A 22,578-nucleotide genomic window follows, 5' to 3' on the forward strand; every position below is an offset into this window, starting at 1 on the left:
TAATAAGATTTTTCTGCAGATGGCACCAAACACATCAACCTAAGGTCAGATAAACCTTAAAAAAATACAGTCATATTTCTAGAAAGCTCAGCCAGAATGGAAATAAATGCAAATGTATTCTTTAATTATAATCATTTTTTCAGTTTAAAAAAAGGTGAATATATAAGTGCATTATTTAAAGAAAATTCCATTTCAAAAAATTCATTTGGATTGGGAGCCATAATTTGTACATCTGTTTTTCACAAAGGATGGTTTTCAAATAGATATGAGTTCCTAGTTTCTGTAAGAGAATAGACTTGATATAGGGTCTTTTGGGTTACACTCCACCTGGTACATAAGATTAGGATGAATTGCTATATTAAAACTTTAGATATGGAGGGGAAATAGGAAGCACTGACTCTTTTTGACTATGACCCCCAGTCCAGACAGGACAGGACAGACCATGAGCTGGCAACCTAGAGCCAGTGCATGAACTCTGGTCCACTGCCTGTTTTGTAAGTGGAGTTTTAGTGGAATACAACCACACTTGAAGAGTTGTCTATTGCTGCTGTTGTGCTCCAATAGCAGACTTATGTAGGTACCACAACAAAGATCTGGCCTGCAAAGCCTAAAATATTTACTATTTGGTTCTGTACAAAAACTGCTTAAACCTGATCTTGTTCACCAGGGTTCAATACAAATAAAGAGCAAATCACAAGTCAGGTTTATAATTTTAAATTGACATATTAAAAAAAGGAAATGGGTGAATTGACTTTAAAAATATGTTTTATTTAACCTTACATATGATAAATATAACCATTTTAACATGTGGTGCTGGCTGGCCATAGTTCAAGTGCTCAACAGCCACATGTGCTTAATGGCCACCACATTAGGCAAAGCTCTAAATAAGCAACCAGGGGAGCTGAGACCCACTCTAGAGATAAAGTCAGCTCAGCAGAAGGCATTCCCAGGACATTACAATGGGCCTAAAATGTGGCAGTTAACATAATCCTTCTTTTCCTTTTACTCACTTTTCAGGCAAAAAAAAATGCAGAATTTAGGAATTTAAAACCAACCAATCCCAGACAAAAAGGCCTTTTCTCCTTGAAATACAAGAAAGCTACAAAAATTTCTGCCATGTAGAAATGATATTAATAAGGATGTTTATTCCCTACTTTGAAGTTAAATTCCTCCCACTGCAAGTTATACAGGTTCTATCTTGTTTTATCCTCGGCAGTATCTAAGAAAAGCAGCTTCCCATCACTAATATGATATCGTATTCCATTAAATCCTTTAAGACTCTGAACAACCTCTCCTATCTCAAAGATTTTTCTTTGTCTAGCTGCACAAATTCAACTTCTCTAACATTTCAGATTGGACCAATTTTCAAAGTGGTTTTTTTTTTTTTTTAAATTTTTTATTGTATTTACTGTTTTCTTTTAAACCTCTCCCCAAATCTTAAGCACTCTTTAAATGAAGGAAGAAAAACTGAATATGACATTCTCTAAATGTCCTAATGTTGCCAAACAAAAATCAATCATTCACTCACGTGTTTGACATGCTATTCTTTTGTTTCATTAGTTCGCCCTATTATTAGGGTATTTTACTTGTATTTCACTAAAACACACACACACACACACACACAAATCCTGAAATATAAAGTAAGCTTAGACACCCAGAATTTCATGGGCTTACTATATTTCCACCTATAAAATGAGCGTGATGTAAATCCTCTTTTTGGAAGTTGATTTTTTTCTTCTGAAAATTATGCAAGCATTTTGCTATGTGAATAACAAGGAGAACGGGGTACTTAAAAGCACCTTTGAATTTCATACTTATCAAAGTTGTAAATTAAAGAAGATTAAGATAAAACAATCTAAACAGTCTTAACTCTAAGAAGATGAAATGTTAAAAGAACAAATTAATGATAGGTAACGAAGATACCTAGTACATAACTGGAACAGATATAACTTAGAAAACAAATAAAAATATCTGTAGTTAACATTACACACAGTAACAACAGAAGTATAGATGTAGAACAAAGGAGGTGACAGTCCTGTTGAATTCAGTTCCTCTCCAATTATAAAGAATAAAGGTTGGAAACTATAGTCATCTAAGGTAAAGGGCATCAGTTAGAAAATAAAGTTGAAATCAGCCTATGAGTAGAAGACAATGACTCTGGCATTTTATTGCTTCCTGAAGTCAAGAAAGATAAGAAAGTTACAAATTACATTTAAAAAATGAAATTTATATATACTATTATTTCTACCTAAAGGGTAGCTCTGAGGTTCTCCAAGAAACTGAAAGAAATAGCAATCAGTTTACCTTCTGGGAATTAAACTAGTAAAATTGGCACTTGAATGAGATTTCCTCCCACAGATCTTAAGCATCTGAAACACACAGGTCAAGAGACATTCAGCTCTCCCCAACCATTCCTGCAGCCTTCGCACTGACACACAGTCTACTGAGAGCAACAAGGCAGCCTCCAGACAGGAATGTGTGTCCTTCAGCTGCCCTCACTGGCTGCACTTTATTTACCCCAACCTTATATGTGTGATTCAATTTCCCACCTTATGTTCAGTTGTGAATGTTAAAAGTTTCATTGTATCAATGCAATTTTCCTTTAAAAATAACTCCTTTTAAGTTAGAAATAAAAAAAAAAAAAAAACCAGATTCTGACAACCTAAAATAAATGACTAAATAAGAAAAGGGGAAAAAAAAAACTGTTACATAAGTACTGAACTTAGCATCTGAAGGAAGAAGGTATAAACAAAATAGGTTAGTCTAAATAAAATAGTAATAAGAGAAATACAATCTTTGGGAATTTTTCATTGTATATCGGTCTTGACCAAGGAATATAGTAGCATGATGGGCTGAAAGAGTTGGCTGTATTTGACTCAGAGCTCAGTGAACCCTATGGCTCTGACTTCATGTTCATCAATGTGCCTTTATGGTAATTGGTGCTGTTCCAGTCTCTGTGTTAGAGGATGGACAGAATTCCAGTTGTATTGGCAATTGTAAAATGAGTGTTTTTCTTGTTTATATATTCATTTTTAGGTGTTTGGTTATGTTACACAGTTCTTAAATTCTGACTCAGTTGACAAATTCTGGACTCTGATAAAATCTAAATCAGGTCTCTAAATCTAAAAGTGTGAAGATTATGTGCTAGGACCCTGTTACTAGCTCTGCTTCTCTGAGACAGGGCTTGGACAGCCACTTGGCCTTTCTTGATGATAACACATCCTTTACCACTAACTATATATGTACACATGAGATAAAAGATGGTCTTATTCAAAGTTGTTATTAATGGTATTTGAATACCATTAAAATAATGGAAAATACTAATATGTCATTCATCAGCTAAATCTTGACTTAGAAATCCTGTTTCCAACATGTCCTTTAAATAATTTTAATGAAAAAAACTAAGGTTAATAGATGAAACATAAAAAACAACCATACATTAAGCCATAAGAAAACAATAAAGCATGATGCAGCCATTAACAAATAAAATTTACATATATTAGATAACATTATGAAAATATGTTTACGTGAAAAGATACATTAGATATGTGCATATAAATGCCATAGTTAAAACATGCTGAGGAGATAACTCAATGAAGTAAAGAAGAAAAGATGGAAAACAATCTCTTAAATAAAATGACAATATCATGTTTAAAAGTGAAAAACAATCAAGGTAGTACAAATTTCTGGTTTATGAGAGTAAATGCAAATTCTATCATTGTTTATTAACTAAGGCTTGGAATCCTAAAGAGGTGGGGATCCCATAGATGCTGAGTATATCAAAAGCATTGTCCATGCAATGATTTAGTTGATAACTTCTTGTTTATTTGCAAATATATGTTTAAAAGAGGTCAAATAAGCTCAATTGAAAATTAAATTGGACACACACTACAGAATGTAACTTTTCCTCCTCTTTGAAAACCATGTAGAATTTGATTTAAATTTTGATAAGCCAGAAACCTATTGTGTCAAAAATAATGCCATAGCAAGGATAATATTCACTCAAAAACTGTCCTAATTCACCCAAGATCACTTAGCAGATTCAATCATCTCTTAGTTCCTATTTAGATTCAATTATCTCTTAGTTCCTATTTTTGTGGCTTAAGTGCCACCATGTATTTATGAATGCATATTACTTCTTACTCAAGTTGATAATGTTCTTGGTGAGCAGCAACTTGATTTGAACTTACCTTACATGAAGACTCCACCTGCAGACCAGGGCAAGGTATTGGCCCAAGCTGGTGGGAGCTGGAGGATCTCTGTTCTATACTTTTGTGCTTATGTGTCTCTGAGGCAACTGAAAGTGCAGGTTCAGGCTTTAGAAGCTGCAAATCATCACAACAATTAAGAATAATTCTCGCTCTTTCTCCTGTCTCATGTCTTTCCAAAGTGCCTGGAAAACAAGAGTAGGAATAAAAATCTAAGCAAAATATTTATCCTCTTATCCTCGTAGAATAAAAAGACAGAACACAAAACACTCTTAACTGAAGAATCGCAATTCTTTAAGTTATCATGCCTGATTATCTTCTTGCAACCCAAAACAAACCAGCCTGGGAGATTTTTCTAAATTATTCAAATCACCCTCTCCCAAAGTGAAATTAAAGACTTGAAAAGCTTGTCTTCCTTCATATGCTTTTTGAACTGCTGAAATCAACAAGACATTCAATAGTCTTTAACAGTGAAATCTCTTATTTATTATACAGTATGCAAGTGATCAATAACAAAGAGCCATGGAATATTTTGGTGCTGTCCCCTAGTGTTCCAAATCACAAATAACAGAGTCAATAGTAGTCGGCTTGGACACCAGGTTGACAGTGTTTCTGTTGGTAATATATAATTTGAATGATTAGGATAAATAGGAATACAGATGTTTTGTTCTTTTTCCTGACTCATGTCTTTCCAAAGTGCCTGAAAATGCCTCACCACTTTGGTCATTGCAGTTTTTATTGTTGGTATGTTGTTATTATATCTGTTATGTTTTATTTCTTATATTTTTAGAAGAGAAAATAAATTCCTCGCCCTCTGATATTCTTCCAGTTCCAGAAGGGGTGCTGGCAAGTCCAAATGAGAGTTAAAAAGGTGCTGGCAAGTCCCAGCTCCTTTAAAATCTAATGGTAGTGCAGGGGTGGGAAACATGGAAACTAATTTGCTGCAATATTTAAAAGGACAAGCATAAAATAGAGCAAAAGTGTCAGAAAATAATTAACAGATAGTTGTATTTTTACAAAATATGATACCATGCTCTCAGGAAAAACTCAATCAATGAAATAATCATGACCTCTATCTCATGAGTTCATTTGCCTTATTAGTACTATAACACATTTTCCTCCAAATGAATAAAAATGCTAAGGGAATAAACTTGATAAACAATACCTAAATATAGATTTCATATACTCCTTTTCTACTGCTGAAAAAGAAAGCTATGTTATTTAAGGAGAAAGATTATTAATTGTTATTGATGGTAATAAGAGAATATTAACTAAAAAATTACAATAAGAAAATAGTAATATATACTATAAACCATGATGGCTTCAGATAGGTAGATAGTTTTGAAGATTAGAAATCCCAATTCTTTCTTATTTCTCCTTCTTTCTTTCAAATTCTTCCTTTGCAGAAACTAAACTACCATTAGTTGGTATGTTGGATTCTGAACCAGTAATAGCTCTATACTAATCTTGCAGACAGAATTTTAGTCTTGACTCTAACAATATTTTCTCTTATAATTTTTCTATATTCATGAATCAACATCTTTAAAATATAAAACTTATAGACATTCTCTTAAGCTTTCATTTTACATCAAGATTGATATTTTCAAAAAAGGAAGCTGGCTCAAGAATGAGAAAACTTCCTCAAACCAAAGATACTGGTTATTACAGCTTCCTTTAAAATTATTGCATTCAAGAACTTTTAACTATTTCACCTGTAAAATTCACCATCTTTCTAAGAAGTCTCAGTTGGAACACAGGGTCAGATATTTTCTTCTCATAGGTTTTCTGCAGTTCATCAAAATATGATGTTTTAAAAATATTTCAAGATTTTCTTTTTTTCGACAGGGTCTTGCTATGCTGCTCTGGCTGGTGGACACAGACTCCTAAAGCTCAAGCAATCCTCCTGCCTTAGCCTCCCTTGTGGCTGAGACTATATAGAAGTGCACCACCATGCCCAACTTTTGAGGATTGTTGAAAAATAATTTAATGCACTTTAACACATGGCTCACGTGCCTTATACTATATACGTATAAGGCACATTTATGTATTGATATGGTTTATTTTATACTATCTTACACAAGTACAACTATTTCTTATAATTCTTGCATTTTTCAGTAATGACAATAGTTCACCTAGAAACTTGTATTCACACACAGATAACTAATCTGCTCCAACATCTACTCTGCTATTTACAGTGACAAATGTTAACAATGTTTTGTAAATAAGAATGATTCAGACCAGGAGTACTTGGAGCTCCCTTAAAATCTAATAATAGTACAGGAGCAGGAAACATATATAAAAACTAATTTGCTACAATATTTAAAACAAAAAAAAACATGCTATTTTCACTAATAAGTAAAAATCTCTCATTCTAACAAAATATTAAACATTCGACTTTGTAACAGTTTCTATTATGATTAATTATAAAATATTTGAAATATTATGGATATTATTTTGTTTCAAATAACCAATTTAAGCACAAATGTGACATAATGAGTGTTAGAGTCAATTTCTTTAAAAGTTATAGAGACAAATTTAAAAAACAACATATTCAAAACAGTAATTTGATTTTGCAATAAGTCCAACACAATAGCTTTTGAAAGCCCTTAGTCAAATTCTGATAATGGTTAGAGATTCCCATGTGTGTTAGTTATCATTTTATTGTCCCCAAATTAGTTCCAAATTCACCCTTTATTACCTCCTCTGGGAAAGTGGATATGAATTCCATGGATATTTTTCCTTTAGTGGATAGTGCAATGTGAACCTTTATGAATAGAGATTGATGGAAAGGTCTAGCAGAGGAAAGGGTTTTTCCTTCTTGCTTTGGTGTTCTCTCTTGCAACAGAGCTTCCCAAGCACCAAGTAGCTTCCTTTGTCACATTCTTTGGGCAGTTCTGTAAACTTATTAGTGTTTCTAATAAGACAACTTTCTGTAAACCGCTCTAGCTGGCACCTTAGAGGGCATATTCCTAGAAAGTTCCACCAACACCCCACCATGGCAGCTTCTCTGCCATCTAGTAACAATATCTGTACCTTCTTCAGCAATGTCAGGAGCTTAGCCTTGGTTGGGGGTGTGGGGGTCTCTTCCTTGGTCAGGCTATCTCAGTTCTAGGACTAGAAGTTGTTTTTTTAAATCTGCTATTCCTATATTCTTTAGAGTTCTTTTTACTTCTTACTAGCCCTTTTTTTCATATGAAAATTCTTTGTGATAGTTTACAATCCTTTATGTGAAATTTTCTCCTTAAATCACTATGTCACTTCTCCGCCCTGAGTAGATCCTATAACTTCTGATGCAGAATGTTCCGTTAACTATATTATGCTATTCATGGAATTTATGCTACTTCAGGGATATAGTTAAATTGTTAGAGGGAGTCTATAGCTACAACACAAACAAGGAGGGAGGGCAGCACCATAAGGAGGAATGTTGGCAAGGGATGCTTTTGCATCTTTTTTTGCACTGAACAAGAGACAGAGTTGCTGCTTCCTGAAGTTACAGAAATACCAGAAACTGAAGGTTTGATTATTTAATTCAAGTTCTAATTTAAAAAAAAAAACAAAAACAAAAAACTATTTGCTTCCTAAAGTTAACTTAATGATAATTAGAATAGAATTTAACTTATACTTAGCCATTGGAATCAGTTTGAACATGATCAGAAAAGATGTCGAGACATGTAGGAGTGAAACATTCCTAAAAGTTACGATACTATCTCTTCCCTCCAAGTAGATGTGTAAAAACACCGTAAACTCTATCTGGTCATTGCATAAAATGTTTTTTAGTAAATAGTTTATATTTTCTATTGTTTATTTTATTAATATGAGTTTTGATACAATTTATTTTGGTTCTAAGCTATTCCCTGAAGATCGTGGCACTCAAAAAATTATAGTTATATTGTGTGCATGTACTAATATGTAACAATATGTAAGTATTGTGTACAAATATAATGCACCAAAGAAAAAGAAAAAAAGTCCCAGGTATTGAGACCCTTTGGATTTAGGATTTTTAGATTAGGAATGCTAAATTGGTAAAGTCTATAAAAATATTTCCCAATTTAAAAATATATATAAAATCTAAATTCTGGTCTCAAGCATTTTGGGTAAGGGATATCCAACCTATGATACATAAGAGAAAGGAGATAATCATAAGAAAAGAGAGCTTAGAACATTTAACATCCTGATAAGCAATTCTGGATCAAGTTTTACTGATCCAAAATTGGTTACCCCCCAAAAAGTCAGTGCATAAAAACAGAAGGACTGTCAAGATCCTGAACCCGTATGGACAATATTTTCACTTGTATATCTGCTTTCACTGTCATTTCAACACATCTAATAGCATCCATTAAAAAAATGTTTTAAGTTATAGCGTTCTAGTGGCCATGTGGGCAGCCCTGTGTCTAGCAGACGTTTTCTCTGTCCATCAAGATGACACCAAGGTGACCTTGCAACAGGGTGGTTCAGAGCAGACTATGGCTCCCCACTGCTCTGTACTGAAATACTCAGTTCACTCTTACAGGATGTAAGGCCTTCAGCAAGTTATTTTACATTTCTATGCCTCAGTTTCCTCATCTGTTTAATGGGGATAAAAGTAATTCCTACCTCACAGATTACTCAGAGGATTAAATTAAGTAAACATTTGAAGAGAACTTAGAGGTTTGGCATACAGAGATCAAGTGTTGTGCTATAAGACAGTGCCCTTTGTTACATGAGAGTTTCTCAAACTTACCTTATGGGTTTTTAATAAACCACCTTGGCTCTCTGGCTCTGAAATTTGCCTGAATCCAGCCCTGAGGTCACAGGGATATGAAGCTTGGGCTCCCCATCCTTCTTCCTGAGACTTTTACCTTTATAATCAGCCTTTCTCAACACACTAGGTTATAATCAAATTAAGGGTAGGATTACATATTTGACTTATTTTTTCATCCTTCTCAGTATATTAGAATGGGGTTTGGAATAAATTAAAGGCTAAATGGCACTCTTTAATGGATTATATGATCAGTACTACAAAGATTTTTTTTTCTCTTCTATGGCTACACTTCCGATTATAATTGAACTCCTAACCTACAAGTTTTATTCTCACCTCCACTTTCTTCTATGTCATCCTCCCCTTGTGCATAAATTAGGTTTTCTTTTATTTTTCCCTCTAGAAAACAAACAAATCCTTCCTCCTACCTCTATCTCATCTTCTAGGTACTAGCTTGAATTTCCACCTTCTCAGAGAGGCCTTCCTCAAGTAGTTTGCATTGTTTTCTATTCCAGCTTCTCTATAGCACTCACCACATTTGTAACTGGTGTATTTCAGTTGCTTATTTAGATTCCAGATGGCTTCCTCACCAGATGCTGAACTATTGGGCAAGTATGCATTCTATAAGCTTGGAACAAAGCAGGACTCAATAAATGTTCACTGAATGGACAGATTAAAATTTACCATTTCCCAGTAGGCAGTGGAGGGGGGGCAGCTATAAAGTATCAGAACATAGCAAGGTCTTAGGGTGGCAGGAGTTAATACCAACTGTGCTCATTATGACTTGGACTATAGGGTCCAAGAGAGGCCAATACTAGACTAGGTGTATGTAGGAACCTGAGCCAGAAGCCTAGCCCAGCTCTCAGCTATGATGTGAGGCCATTCCTGAAACCCAAGAACTGGGGATTGGAGACTGCAAGTTAGTCTCTGAATATGTAATGTTAACTTGATCTGTGAAGTAGTCATTTTCTTCCCTGTGGATTGAGAAGCAGAATATACTAGTCAAAGGAGGAAAAAAAAAAAAAAAACCAAGAAAATGCAGAGAGAAGGAGGCAAAGATGGAAAGAGGGAATCAGAAAGAGGTGGTGGTCGAGGGAGACCTTGCAACTTTCTAATTTTGTTTTCAGTCTTTTCCTAAAGACTAGCCACTGATCTCTGTGAAACATACTTTTGAATCCTTACAATAAATGCCTCTTTCTGAAAAAAAACACATCTACTTGGCTCCTCCTACTATCTACTTATCTAATGGACCCTGATACAGAGAGGATAGAGATGTTTCTATTGCCATACACACCAAGTTTGAGGATAGCCATTTAAATATGCATATAGAACTCCAGGTGAGATCAGAGCAGAAACAGAGGTTTAAGCATTATCAGCAGATGGGTGAGGATTAAATTCCAATAAAGAAGGCCAAATTGAAGGAAATTTGGAGTGAAATGTTTCAAGAGACCAGCACAAACCCTGTAGCAGTTTCTGTACATCAAGAAGAAAGAAAATGTAAAAAAAAAAAAAAAAAAGAAGAAGAAGAAGAAGAAGAAAGGAAAGAGCCAGGCAAGGTGGTGCACGTTTGTAATCCCAGTGGCTCCGTAGGCTGAGGCAGGAGGATTGGGAGTTCAAAACCAGCCTCAGCAATGGAAAGACTCTAAGAAACTCAGAGAGACCCTGTCTATAATAAAATACAAAATAGGGCTAAGGATGTGATCCAGTGGTTGAGTGCCCCTGAGTTCAATCCCTGATACCACTCCACCCCCACCCTCACCCCGAAAATAAAAATAAGGGAAGGAGGACGATTCCAAAACTACTATAAGTCAGGATGTTGCTATAATACAGTCTATTCTAAGGCATTAGGATATCAATGTTTATAGGACACCTGCAGATTTTCTGTTTGTTTTGAAATAGAGCAAATAATCACAATGTGAAGCACATGCTATGAAATCTGATTTTGAAGTATTGGGCTATGTTAGGCAAGAAGTATGCATCACAAAAGATGCTGCCTTAAATTGTGATAAACAACAGCACAAGAAAAGAGAACACTTACAAAAATATTCCTTAGAGATGTAAAGGAAAGGGAAGGAGCAGCAATACTTACACTTTAATTTCCTTCCAGTCAGAAGGTCCTCCTTTGATTTTATTTCCATGGTAATTTGCCCAATATTTGGAGCATTTTCTACCTTGTACATAAATATTTTTTCAACCCCCACTGATATTTGCTTTCTACAACCAACAGAATTATCATAGCTTGCTACCAATTAATGGATGGCTTTAATATTTAGCTCCCTTAGTCAAACCTCCTTCTACCAGTTAACAACTAGGTTCACTGAGTTTGTCAAAAAAAGGAATAGTTACTATCCCAAAAAGGAAAAAAAGGATTATAAAAAAATCACAGATACCTGATGAATTCATTTCTAAACGAATAAACATAAATTAGGACTAAAAAACATCACCTACTGGATTTAAATTTTGTCACATTAAAAGAAAAATTTCATTTACTTAAAAATTATACATAAATAAATTTAAGACAGTGACTTTTTCCCCCCTCAGAACACTGTAGAAAGAATATCTCTACAGGACAAGAAGATTCTCCTAGGTAACCAAAAGTGTATATAATGTAAACCAACAAATTTCCACTAAATACTCTACTTATTATGGTACTATGAACATATCAGAATTTATTAAATAATTCCCATTATGAGATCAGTAATGGATATACATTGTACTTATATGAACAAAGATGTGTAAAAGGATATACTGCAGGTAGGTCTTTTAACCAGGCAGGCACTTTCTAACTGGATATACCATGAGATTGGGCTGTAATTAATAACAGTTATATTTCAAAATAGCTCTCTCTAAAACAAGATTAGGTTTAAAACATGGTCTTGCTACCAAGTTTGGTGATCAAATTCATAAAATCAGATTTCAACCAAACAGCTGACTGACAGCTATAATTGAATCCCACTATCAAGGAATTTGACCATTGAATCTCTTGTAAGATTTATCATTTATCTTCAGTTACACATGAAGTTTGTTGCCTTCCTCATAGAGTTTATGGAGGTGGACCCAATGCCCCATTCCTAACCAAAGCATTTCATAGTTACTGCATTTTACACCAGAATATATGAACATGATGGGTATTTGACCAAGGATAGGGACCTGGGGATGTGAAACTTAGCTAACCTGAACGAGAAATGAAAGTGTGGGGAAAAGGAATGCCTCTGAAAATATTAATTCAGGCATAAAGACACTTACCTTCATTCCTCAATATATTTGAATATAATAAATCTAGCTGTAAAATAGACTGTTAAAGACGTAGCTCATATGTATACTATAAAGGCCCTAATAAGATTTCACAGCTATGAGTGTTTCCACATCAACTTCTATACCTTAAGGGTATGGAATACATTCTTTAAAATTCCCTCACCCTTGTGAATTTAACCCCAGCTCTGACACACTCTCCAGCACATTCAGAGCAACACAAGTACTTATCAGCTAGGCCGTATTCAACCTTCACATCTAATTCTGACCATTAACCTCCAGGAAAACAGGATGGGGAGGGATATGACAGGTAAAAAAAAAAAAAAAAAGGATTGAAACGTATAGAGAGTTAAGTTTGTTAATTTGTATATGGATTAGAAATAATGCATTAATCTTGAACAAATTTTATACTAGTAATATATATAAATATATATTTATATAAGTATATATGTGTGTGCATGTGTATATATATATATATATATATATATAGTTGTAGTTGGACACGGTACCTTTATTTCATTTATTTGTGATGCTGAGGATTGGACCCAGTGTCTTGCACATACTAAGCAAGCATTTGACTGCTAAATCACAACCCCAGCCCCAAATACTAGTCTTCTTGATAAGGTATTTGCTTATAAAATGATTTTTCCTCTTAACATGTGATAACAATATAACATCCCTTATGACTAAATTTTAATTTTTAACCCCACTCTGCAACTAAATAAAATTTACAATCAATTTAAGATGATGTTTGTAGAAAAATATGATATATTATGATACAAAGAATATATTTTTGTAGTTAGTTACCTATCATGTATGGAACATGAAAATTGTCTTTTTTCTAAATTTTGTAAAATGTTATTCACTCTGTATTGTTTACATTTTTACACAAGATATGCATATTTTTAACCATAAATTATTTCAAAAGTATATTTTGTTCATCCTGCTCTTCACCAAAGTTCAGATTATTTATCCTCTTCAAGGATACACTATCCCTGAAGAGATATCTCTATCTATCATTTATTCACTTTTGGTATCAATTAATTAGGTCACAATCTTGCAGAATTGATCTAGAGTTTCTCCTGGAAAGAGGAAGAGTATTGAGAATGGAGAAATTAAGGTATAGTCCCTTAAATAAGGTGCTAAATGAGGAGTGAACTCATATGGAGAGTCTTATCTATCTATCTATCTATCTATCTATTATTGTTGTTCATTTTTGTGTTTGGAGGCCAGGATATGCTGGAGATAGGAGATAAAAAGCACTCTGACTTTGCATCAGGGCAACAGTTTGCTGTAGGAAAATCATGGGTGACCACAGCTGCAGCAAGCAGGTCAGGGTTCATATTGAAAGCACCACCACCCTCACTAGAGTCCCCTGTAAAATTCAATACCATGTCAATACCATGCAATCCAAAAATTCTCTCCTGTCTCTTCACCTTTCTATTTCATGGACTCATTCACCTATGGGGTCTTCTAGAGAAAGTTCTGCCCACCCAGCAAGGGAAAAGGCAGAATTCTAAGAATAATCTCTAAGGACATTCATCCTTATGTGATTTTGCTCTCCTGTGACTATGATGGTAAAACATTTTAATGACTGTCATATTACATGAAAAAAAAAGGCTTCACAGATATAATTAAGGCATCTCATCAGTTGAACTACTAAAAAGGAGACTGATCAATCACACCAGGCCTTAGTGAGCCCTCTGAAAGTAGAGTTTTCTCTAGATGCTGGAAGAAGGGGAAGTCGGAGATTTGAACCAGGGAAGAGTTTATGTGCTGCTGCTGGCTTTGAAAATGAATAAGGCCATGGACAAGGATCAGAGGTATCATCTAAGAATTGAGAGCAAAATCTGGTCATAGCCAGAGGACTTCAGAACTACAATAGTACATAACTAAATTCTGGGCCAGAATGAGTTTGGAAGTTAATTCTTCCCCAGAGACTCTAGCTTAGAGCTCAGTTGGTAAAAATTTTATTGTGTCCTTGTGTGATCCTAAGCAAAAAAACGAGTTGTGCTCACCTGAACCTGCAGTTCACAGAACTGTGAGATATTAAACAATGAAGTTTCAAGCTACTAAGTTTGTGGTAATTTGTTACCCAACAATAGGAAACCAACACAACCAGGACTTGTGGCAATACTTTTACTCTGGACCACAGATTTAGACCTCAAATCTTTTATTCTTTTTTTCATTATTTCATATGTGAAAGTCTTGCCTCAAACAAAATAAGTAACTGAATGAATAAAGGCATGAAGATATAAAACCAAATAAATGTGAAGGCTGGTTAGATATTTAAGACTCTTTTTCTAAATGTTCTTACTCTTGCACTCTGAGAATCACAAACCATGCAGACATTTATTAAACAATTGGGAATGGAAAAATAATATACAACACCAAAAATTCCTTTTAAAACATTCTGTTTTCCTAATAATTTTTATCTAGGAATAGTAAAGGCAAATAAGGACTAAGTCTATAGCTGACAAAGGAAAAGAAGTTATTTGTATCTTTGGGAAAGAGAGAACTGTGGTCATTTTGGTGGTTTGTGCAAGGCTTGTTTCTGTTGAATAGTGGGTATCACTGCCAGGCTAGCTACTAGATGGCAGCTCTTAGATTTGTTCAAATTGGGGTGGGGTGGGGGGACAATACTCACCTAGGTTGAAGAAGAGAGCTATGCCAATCAAACTGACATCAAATACAAGCAACACAAACCAGTGGGAGGTCTACAAATGCCAAGGCAGATTCTGATTTAACAGTATTTTTTTTTCAATCTATTTTGGTTTTGTAAACCATTAAGAATCACTCTCTTCCAGGATCTATTTCTAAATCATTTAGGGGGTAAATGCTACTGAGGGTACTGAGTTCTCAAATAATATGTTTACTCTGAGATATGTAATCAAAGTCAGACTTTGAGTTAGAGGAAAAAAATCTGATATTTCAAATATTCAAGCACACACCTCAACTTTATTCTGGGTCTACAAGTCATTCAGTATTCCAAATTTTTGGAAACAGGAAAAAAAATCTAGATGACAGATGAAGAATCAGTTTCTCATTTAGTTTCTGAGCCCACTGAAATAAAATCAAGGCCCTCTTTGAAATTTAAGATCTATTTAAATATTAATGTAAATCATCCTGTAAATGCATTAGTGTAAAATTTCTGCTCCTGTTTGCCCTCTAAAAGAATAAAGGATAAAAAAATTAAAAAAAAAACATTCTGTTTCCTAAGAAATCATACATAAGAGACAAAATAATGTTTCCTTATTCATCTCTTATTTAGTTATCAACATTGTCTAAAACTGCCATTATTTACCACTAACTGGGTACTTTGTGTGTTATTTAGTTTTAAATCAATCCATCAAAGTACAAAGAAACTGAGGTTCAGAAGAGCAACTGAAAGGGTATTTGGATATCCTGTGGCTGGGAGGGTGACAATGATAGGTATTTTGATTTTTAAACAGCAGGGAAAGGTCAGATGCCAAGTCATAGAGTAATAATTCTGCCACAGCCCATGGGGAGTGGCATGTCCAGGCCTGGGTTTAAAGTAGGTAATGTCTGTTGGCAACCTGGGGAGGAAAGCTGAAGAAAGAACTTGACTGGCAAGATAATCATTTAGAAAACTTGTCAATAGTTCGTGTAAAAGCTGATGAAGATGGCCCTACAACAATTTATTTTTAATTGTTTTCAGTATCTTTGAAAATATATAATTCTATGTTTTATTGGAAGCATACAAAAGAATTGTAGTGTGTATTTGACCTGTCAAATGATTAAAGTTCATCACTAGATGTTGTTGACAGTATTGAGAAAAGAAACAGTAATGTCCTTCATTAATAACTCGGAATTTCATGAAATAGCTGTAGAATTCTATATAAAGCCAGGCTCTTTAGTGAACTCTTAATTCTAAAAAATCATTTCATTTTTATTGTTATTTGTCCAGAGTATTCTACCCTATCCCTTCTCACCGCCATCTCTGTTTCTGTAGCTTATGATTTCTGCTGCCACCACCTGTCGGCAATTTGTATGTAGTTGTATATACCCAAAACCATGGAATGGGTTTTACAGAACATACATAAGATTTCTTGCAACAATCACTGTCCTAACTAATTTTGCCTTAGAGAACAATTTCTCCCTAATGAGGCCCCTGCTCTGGTAAAAATCCAAGTATGGGTGACTGCTCATTCTATGCTACAATATGCCACACTACATCTCTTAGGATGAATAGATGGTAGTCAAAAGGACTCATAGTGACCTTCTGGGTGTATACTCAAAATAATTAAAAGCAGGGATACAAGTAGATATTTTTACACTCATGTTCATAGCAGCAATATCCATAGTGGAGAAAAGGTGGAACCAATCCAAGCATCCATCAAAAGATAAATGAATAAACAAAATGTGGTATATACCTAAAATGGAGTATTATTCAGCCTTAAGAGAGTAAGAAAATTCTGACACATGCTACAATATAGATAAATCTTGAATACATTATGGTAAGTGAAATAAGCCATACTGTATGATTCCTCTTATATGAGATGCCTAGAATAGTCAAATTAATAAAATACTGTATGATTCCTCTTATATGAGGTGCCTAGAATACCAAATTAATAGAAAATGAAAGCAGAATAGCAATGTTAAAGGTTGGGAGAAATAAAGAGTGAACAGTCTCATGGGTACAGAATCTCATTTTGAAAAGATGAAAAAATTCTAGGAATGAATGGTGGTGAGAATAGAACAATAATGTGAATGAACTGAATGCCACTGAAATATTTACTTCAAAATGGTAAATTCTATACTTTGTAAAAATTCTACACTTTTGTTTATACTTCAAACACACTGTTTCTTAAATTTTACTACAATCATTTTAAAAAGCATCTGTGTTGATACGATAGTCCAAGGAAAATACAGAGAAAAAGAGAAACACACTGACAATAAACCCAGGAAATAATGGAATAATAATAAGTATGCAGAAGTAGGACAATCGAAAAAGAGGAGCCACTGACCATCAGGAGAAGTCAGTGTCACAGAAAAGAAGGACACTGATGACAAAGTGATTTCAGACAAGTCACTCACCCATGATCCAGAGAATGACAACTGAACTTGGCAATGAGGAAACCTCAGGAAGATCAGTTCTATTGGAATGGTGTAGGCAGAAGCCAGATCAAATTGCATTAAATGAATGGGAAGGTAAGAAAACAAAGAGTACAGCTGAGATTTTGAAGAAAACTATCAATCACTTTTAAGTAGAATGACACAGAAAAGTAAGAGTAGCTCATAATCCCTTGTCCAAAACATGTGGGATCAGCAGGCTTTGGAATTTAGGATTTTTCATATTTTGGAGAGATAAAATAATCCATATATACATACTGTATAACACTTATGCTTACAGTAGAGTCTAGGAGAACAGACACAACCAAAAGTATGTATCTGCAGAGAGCAGCTGGAGGAAGAGAAGGAGAAAGAGGAGAACGAGAAAGAAAGATGACAAAGACGATTTAGTGGAATAAATAACCTCATGTGAGCTAAGGTTTGATTTTGTTGCTTTACCATAAACTAATAAAAACTTTAATTTTCAAAGATTTTTAGACTTTTAGGCTGTGACATTAAGAATATAGATGTGGATTCCAAACAATTGTTAGCTAGGAGACCAGAGGTAAACAGAGAGAGATTCTATGAGTTAGTGCAACACTCTGTTTTCTATAACACAGGGCATTAGATCATACCTTTACATTCTCCTTATGTTTATACAGTCATGCTTTGTTATATGATTACAACCCCCAGAATGTCTGACTGGGATTTTTATCTACAATTATAACATGCTAAATATTCTTTAAATCCAGTGCTTAAAGGAAGCTAAACTTCCTTTACAAAATCATTGATGACTGTTAACTTTAATAACAGACCAATCTTGGGGAAACTATAGTGGTTGTAAGATATAGAAATAAGAACTTTTTAGAAAAAGAGACATACAATGAGGAATATGTAGCAATGTAATGTAATTTTTCAAGCAAAGAGCTGATGCTTATGGAAGTAAGAAAAATGTTGTGACCAAAAAAAAAGGAAAGTTAATCTGCAGTGTAAAGTATGGGTTAAATTGAATAAGTCTCTGTATGACAATTCTCTTCTTAGAATCTCAACTCACAAATATCATCAATTTTGAACTATCCCCATAAAGTACAATACATTTACTTAATTTTCAAAAACAATGTACTTTCTGCTCAAACGGCAAACTGTAAGAGGGTATCTTGTGTCCATTAGAGGAGTTTTTGCTACTTCGGTGCTTTCCAATGACAGAAGCAGGTCCCATGTCTTATCAGAATATGGGCTTCAGTGGAAAGTATCTGGTTCAAGGAAATGTGAAAAAACTAAAGAAAGGGGCAGGCCAATCTATGCCTAGGATTTATTGACAATGCTGAGATTAATAAGCAACATTATTTGTAGCACACAAGATAAACTCTGACAACATTCCCAGAGTCCAATTTTCTGCTCACCATTCTCAAGCAAGAACTTGAACTCTGGCTTGGTTTTTACCTGGTTCATCCCTAGAAACAAAATACTTCCCTCATCAAATCCTAACAAGTTAATGGTAGAAGTTGGATATTATTGATACACTCAGATGAACCAAGTGCATCCAATATCCTTTATCTCTCAGCCAAATCAGAGAACCTACTTTCCCCGAGAATAACAATCATTACAGTCCACTGAGTCTTGCTTTTCCAATCGTTTCTGTGGCAGCTGGCTACTGGGAAGTTGCTAGGGAATTGAAAGGAGGCAGCGTGGGGAGGGCAGATGGCTCCTTTGGGTTTATTTCCACTAAACGCTGCAGCTGTGAAACCCACTAACGTTCCAAGTGTCTATGTAAACTGCCTGCAGAAGGGGCCTGGCAAAGGAGAAGTCACAGTGTGGCCATCCTGAAGTGTTCCTCTTGAATGCTGAAGAATAAGCCCCCATAAATACTAAATGCAAATATATGGCAACACACTTAGCTAACACTGATCCAAAAGTGTGATCAGTCCACAGGAATTGCTAAAAATGACTACAGCCAGTACTTTTGTTAGAAAAGGAAAGTCCAGGAAGATGTCAACTGCCAAAGGAAACAATAAAGGGAACAAAAGGTGCAATTTAATTGGTAAAAGTAATCTTAAAAGCAGACAGTATTTATTTTTATCATTAGTGTGACATTGTATTATTCTCATGTTTGTATCTGAGCCTACAAATGTTCTAAAGACATCCTGCAAATACCACAATAATATGCCTAATGTATATTAAGATGCCAGAACAAAAAAGGATGGAATTGAGTAATATCTCAAGTAAAATGCATGTGTGCACATATACACAATTCACCTATGTGTGTTTTACTAGAAAATGTAATCATCTATCATAGGAGACACACACACACACACAATTTTGTAGTACTGGAGATTGAACCCAAGGGTACTCCACCACTAAGCTATGCCCCTGCTCTTTTTTATTTTGAGGCAAGGACTCACTAAGTTCTGAGGCTGGCCTCAAACTTGTGATTCTCCTGTCTCAGGAGGATTACAGACATGCACCACCAAACCTGGTTATAATGTAGGTTACTTCCTTAAAAGTAAGTTGCAGGTATCTAAAAGCAATAGAGAATCCTGTTCACATAAAGTAATATTATGCTTGTAACATTATGTAGGCAGTTCTTCAAATATTTCTAACTAATAAACATTAATAGAGGCACAGGTCTGAATTTGAGGGAAGAAAATTGTAAGAACACAGCAGACTACCCTATTCAGATCAGTTTATCACTCCATCCTTAAAATATCCTCCTTATGAAAAGAGCAAGTGTTTGTAAAATTATAAGATCAAATGAATGTTTATAAAATTTCATCAAAGTCCATGTTCACCTGATAGAATTAACAGATAACTACTGTGATAATGGTATGGGGTGAATATGTATGTGCTCACATTGTTTGTGCACATATGCATGTAAAAATGTCCATCAAGGATTTATATGGAAGTAAAAAAATATATCTGATGAGATAAATACCTCTATTCAGTGCTATAGTATTTTTTGTTTTAATTTCATTGAAAATGAGGTCAAACTATTATTATTGTATTTTTGTTTTGGTGTTTTAATAAAGGATATGTAAAGCAAATGGAAACAGTCTGCAAGTGAAAAAGCAGATATTGACTCATACTCTCCAACTGTAGTGCTATCATTGAGTAATTCTGATGCATCCTGCTTTGAAAATCTTAAAGACTAATAGGAGCTCTTAACCTTTTTAAGGTAACAAACCTCTTCATTGGTCTAGGGAAGACAATGAAGCCTTCTTTTTTTTTTTGCAAAAATGTCAATAAAATATGTAAGCTTATAAAGGATATTGATTATATTGAAATGCAATCATCAAAATATAAAATCACAACATAAAAATAAGAATACACATAATTCTGCACATGTTAATATGTAAAAGAAAAAATTTAAAAGTATAATATGCCAAATTTAGTAATTATTTTCTACAAATGCTTAAATTCTATCACTTTTTAGCAATGTTTTTATACTTTCTGAATCTCTGTGTTTTTTAAATTTTGGATGAAATTGACATAATGTACATTTATTATACAATCCAGTGGCATTTAGTACACCCACAGTGTTGTGCAGTCCCCACCTCTCTCTAGCTCCAATACTTTGTATCACCTCATAAGAATATCCTGTACTCATTAAATAATCACTCCATGTTCACTCCTCCCCCATCTCCTGAAACCACCAATCTGTTGTCTTTGTGCTATTTCACCATTCTAGATACTTCATATAAAAAGAATCATACAAAAGGCGATTTGTATGTGTGTACATCTAACTTCTTTCACTTAGCATAATGTTTTCAAGATCCATCCAAGTTATTCCTTGTATCACAACTTCATTCCTTTAAGGGGCAGAATAATATTTCATTGTACATATATACCAAAATTTGTTTATCTATTCTCCCATCAATGTACAATTATATAGTTTATATGTTTTGGCCATTATGAACAGTGTAATAAGAAATGTTCAGTTTCTGTGTGGGAATATGCTTTCATTTCTGTTGGTGGAATTGCTGGGTCAATATGGTCACCCTATGTTTAACTCTGAGGAAATGCCAAACTGTTACCTTCAGTGGCACCATTTTATATTCCCACCAGCAATGTACCAGTGTTCATATTTTCTACCTCCTTGCCAACTCTTATTATTTTCCACTGTTTTGATTCTAACCATCCTAGTTAATGTGAATTAGTAGCTCACTGTGATTTTGATTTGAAATTCCCTGAAGGCTAGTGATTATAATAAATTTTTCTTATGGTTGTTGTCTATTTGCGTGTTTTCTTTGGAGAAATATCTACTCAAGTCCTCTGTCCTTCTCAAATTTTGGGGGTTTGTCTTTTTGTTGTTCTATGAGAGTTCTTTATATATTCTAGATATTAACAGATGTGTGATTTGAAAATGTTGTTTTTCCATATCTTTTCACAGTCTTGGTAATGCCCTGTGATGCACAAAAGTTTTAATTTTATGAATTTCAATTTATTATTTTTTCATTGCACTAGTTACCATTATAATAAGCATGTGATATATGTATGTGTGTATATGTATGTATGTGTATGCGTAAATGTATATATTCTGCTGCAAACATTGAGTGTTATCATCATCATTACCACAAAAAAAATTAAGGTTTTGATCAAGTTATTGACTTGTCTGAGTGTACAAATAGTGGCAGAATCTTTTAATTTAATCCTTAAATATTAGGCAATAACATTAGTTTGAAACACTATAAATAAATAATGAGTCATGTGGCATTATTTGTCCTCATGAGCTAAATACTTTTCTTTTTTCATTTTTCATTGAATTTAACAAATATTTGTTGAGATCTTCCTATACGTTAGGTGCAACATTAGTTTCTGGGAATAGAGTAATGACCAAGATAGGTAAAATTCTTGTCTTCTTAATGCTTTAGTCTAGAGAGGACAGATAGTAACCTCCAAATTGTAAATATGAGAGTCAGAGTGCACTTTGCTATGCTAATAAGAATAAAAGTAATAAAAATTTTCTCCACAGTGATTCCTGTCAGTGTGTTTGGGCACTTCAGCACACTCCACTTATATACTACTTTGCAAACTGCTTCAAAAGTACAAACACTCCCTGAGATAATGAAAGTTCTTTAACAAAGAATGTCCCATATGATCACTGCAGTGCCCTTCATGGTGGTAGACACTTCATCAGAATAAGAAATAACCACTGAGCTCAAGTAGAACTAGAGAGTTAGGGAGTCAGGGATAAAAAAACCGTAAGCACAAGGTAGGATGACAATTTATGAAGGATTTACAATAAATGATAGTTAACATTTGATCAGTGCCAGCAGCTATGGAGACTTAACTCCTTTTTGAGGAGTTAAA

General features: G+C 34.3%; 1 protein-coding gene across 1 annotated transcript in view; it reads right to left on the reverse strand.

Moving 5' to 3' along the window:
- The window catches only part of Wdr72 (WD repeat domain 72), a 209,190-nt gene that overhangs the window by 130,816 nt on the left and 55,796 nt on the right, over positions 1-22,578 (reverse strand). The window contains exon 14 of the mRNA XM_027926086.2: positions 4,191-4,393. Within this exon, the coding sequence (XP_027781887.2) occupies positions 4,191-4,393 (203 nt within the window). The remainder of the gene's footprint in view (positions 1-4,190; positions 4,394-22,578) is intronic.

Source organism: Marmota flaviventris, chromosome 2, assembly GCF_047511675.1.
Source record: "Marmota flaviventris isolate mMarFla1 chromosome 2, mMarFla1.hap1, whole genome shotgun sequence".
NCBI classification, from domain to species: Eukaryota; Metazoa; Chordata; class Mammalia; order Rodentia; family Sciuridae; genus Marmota; species Marmota flaviventris.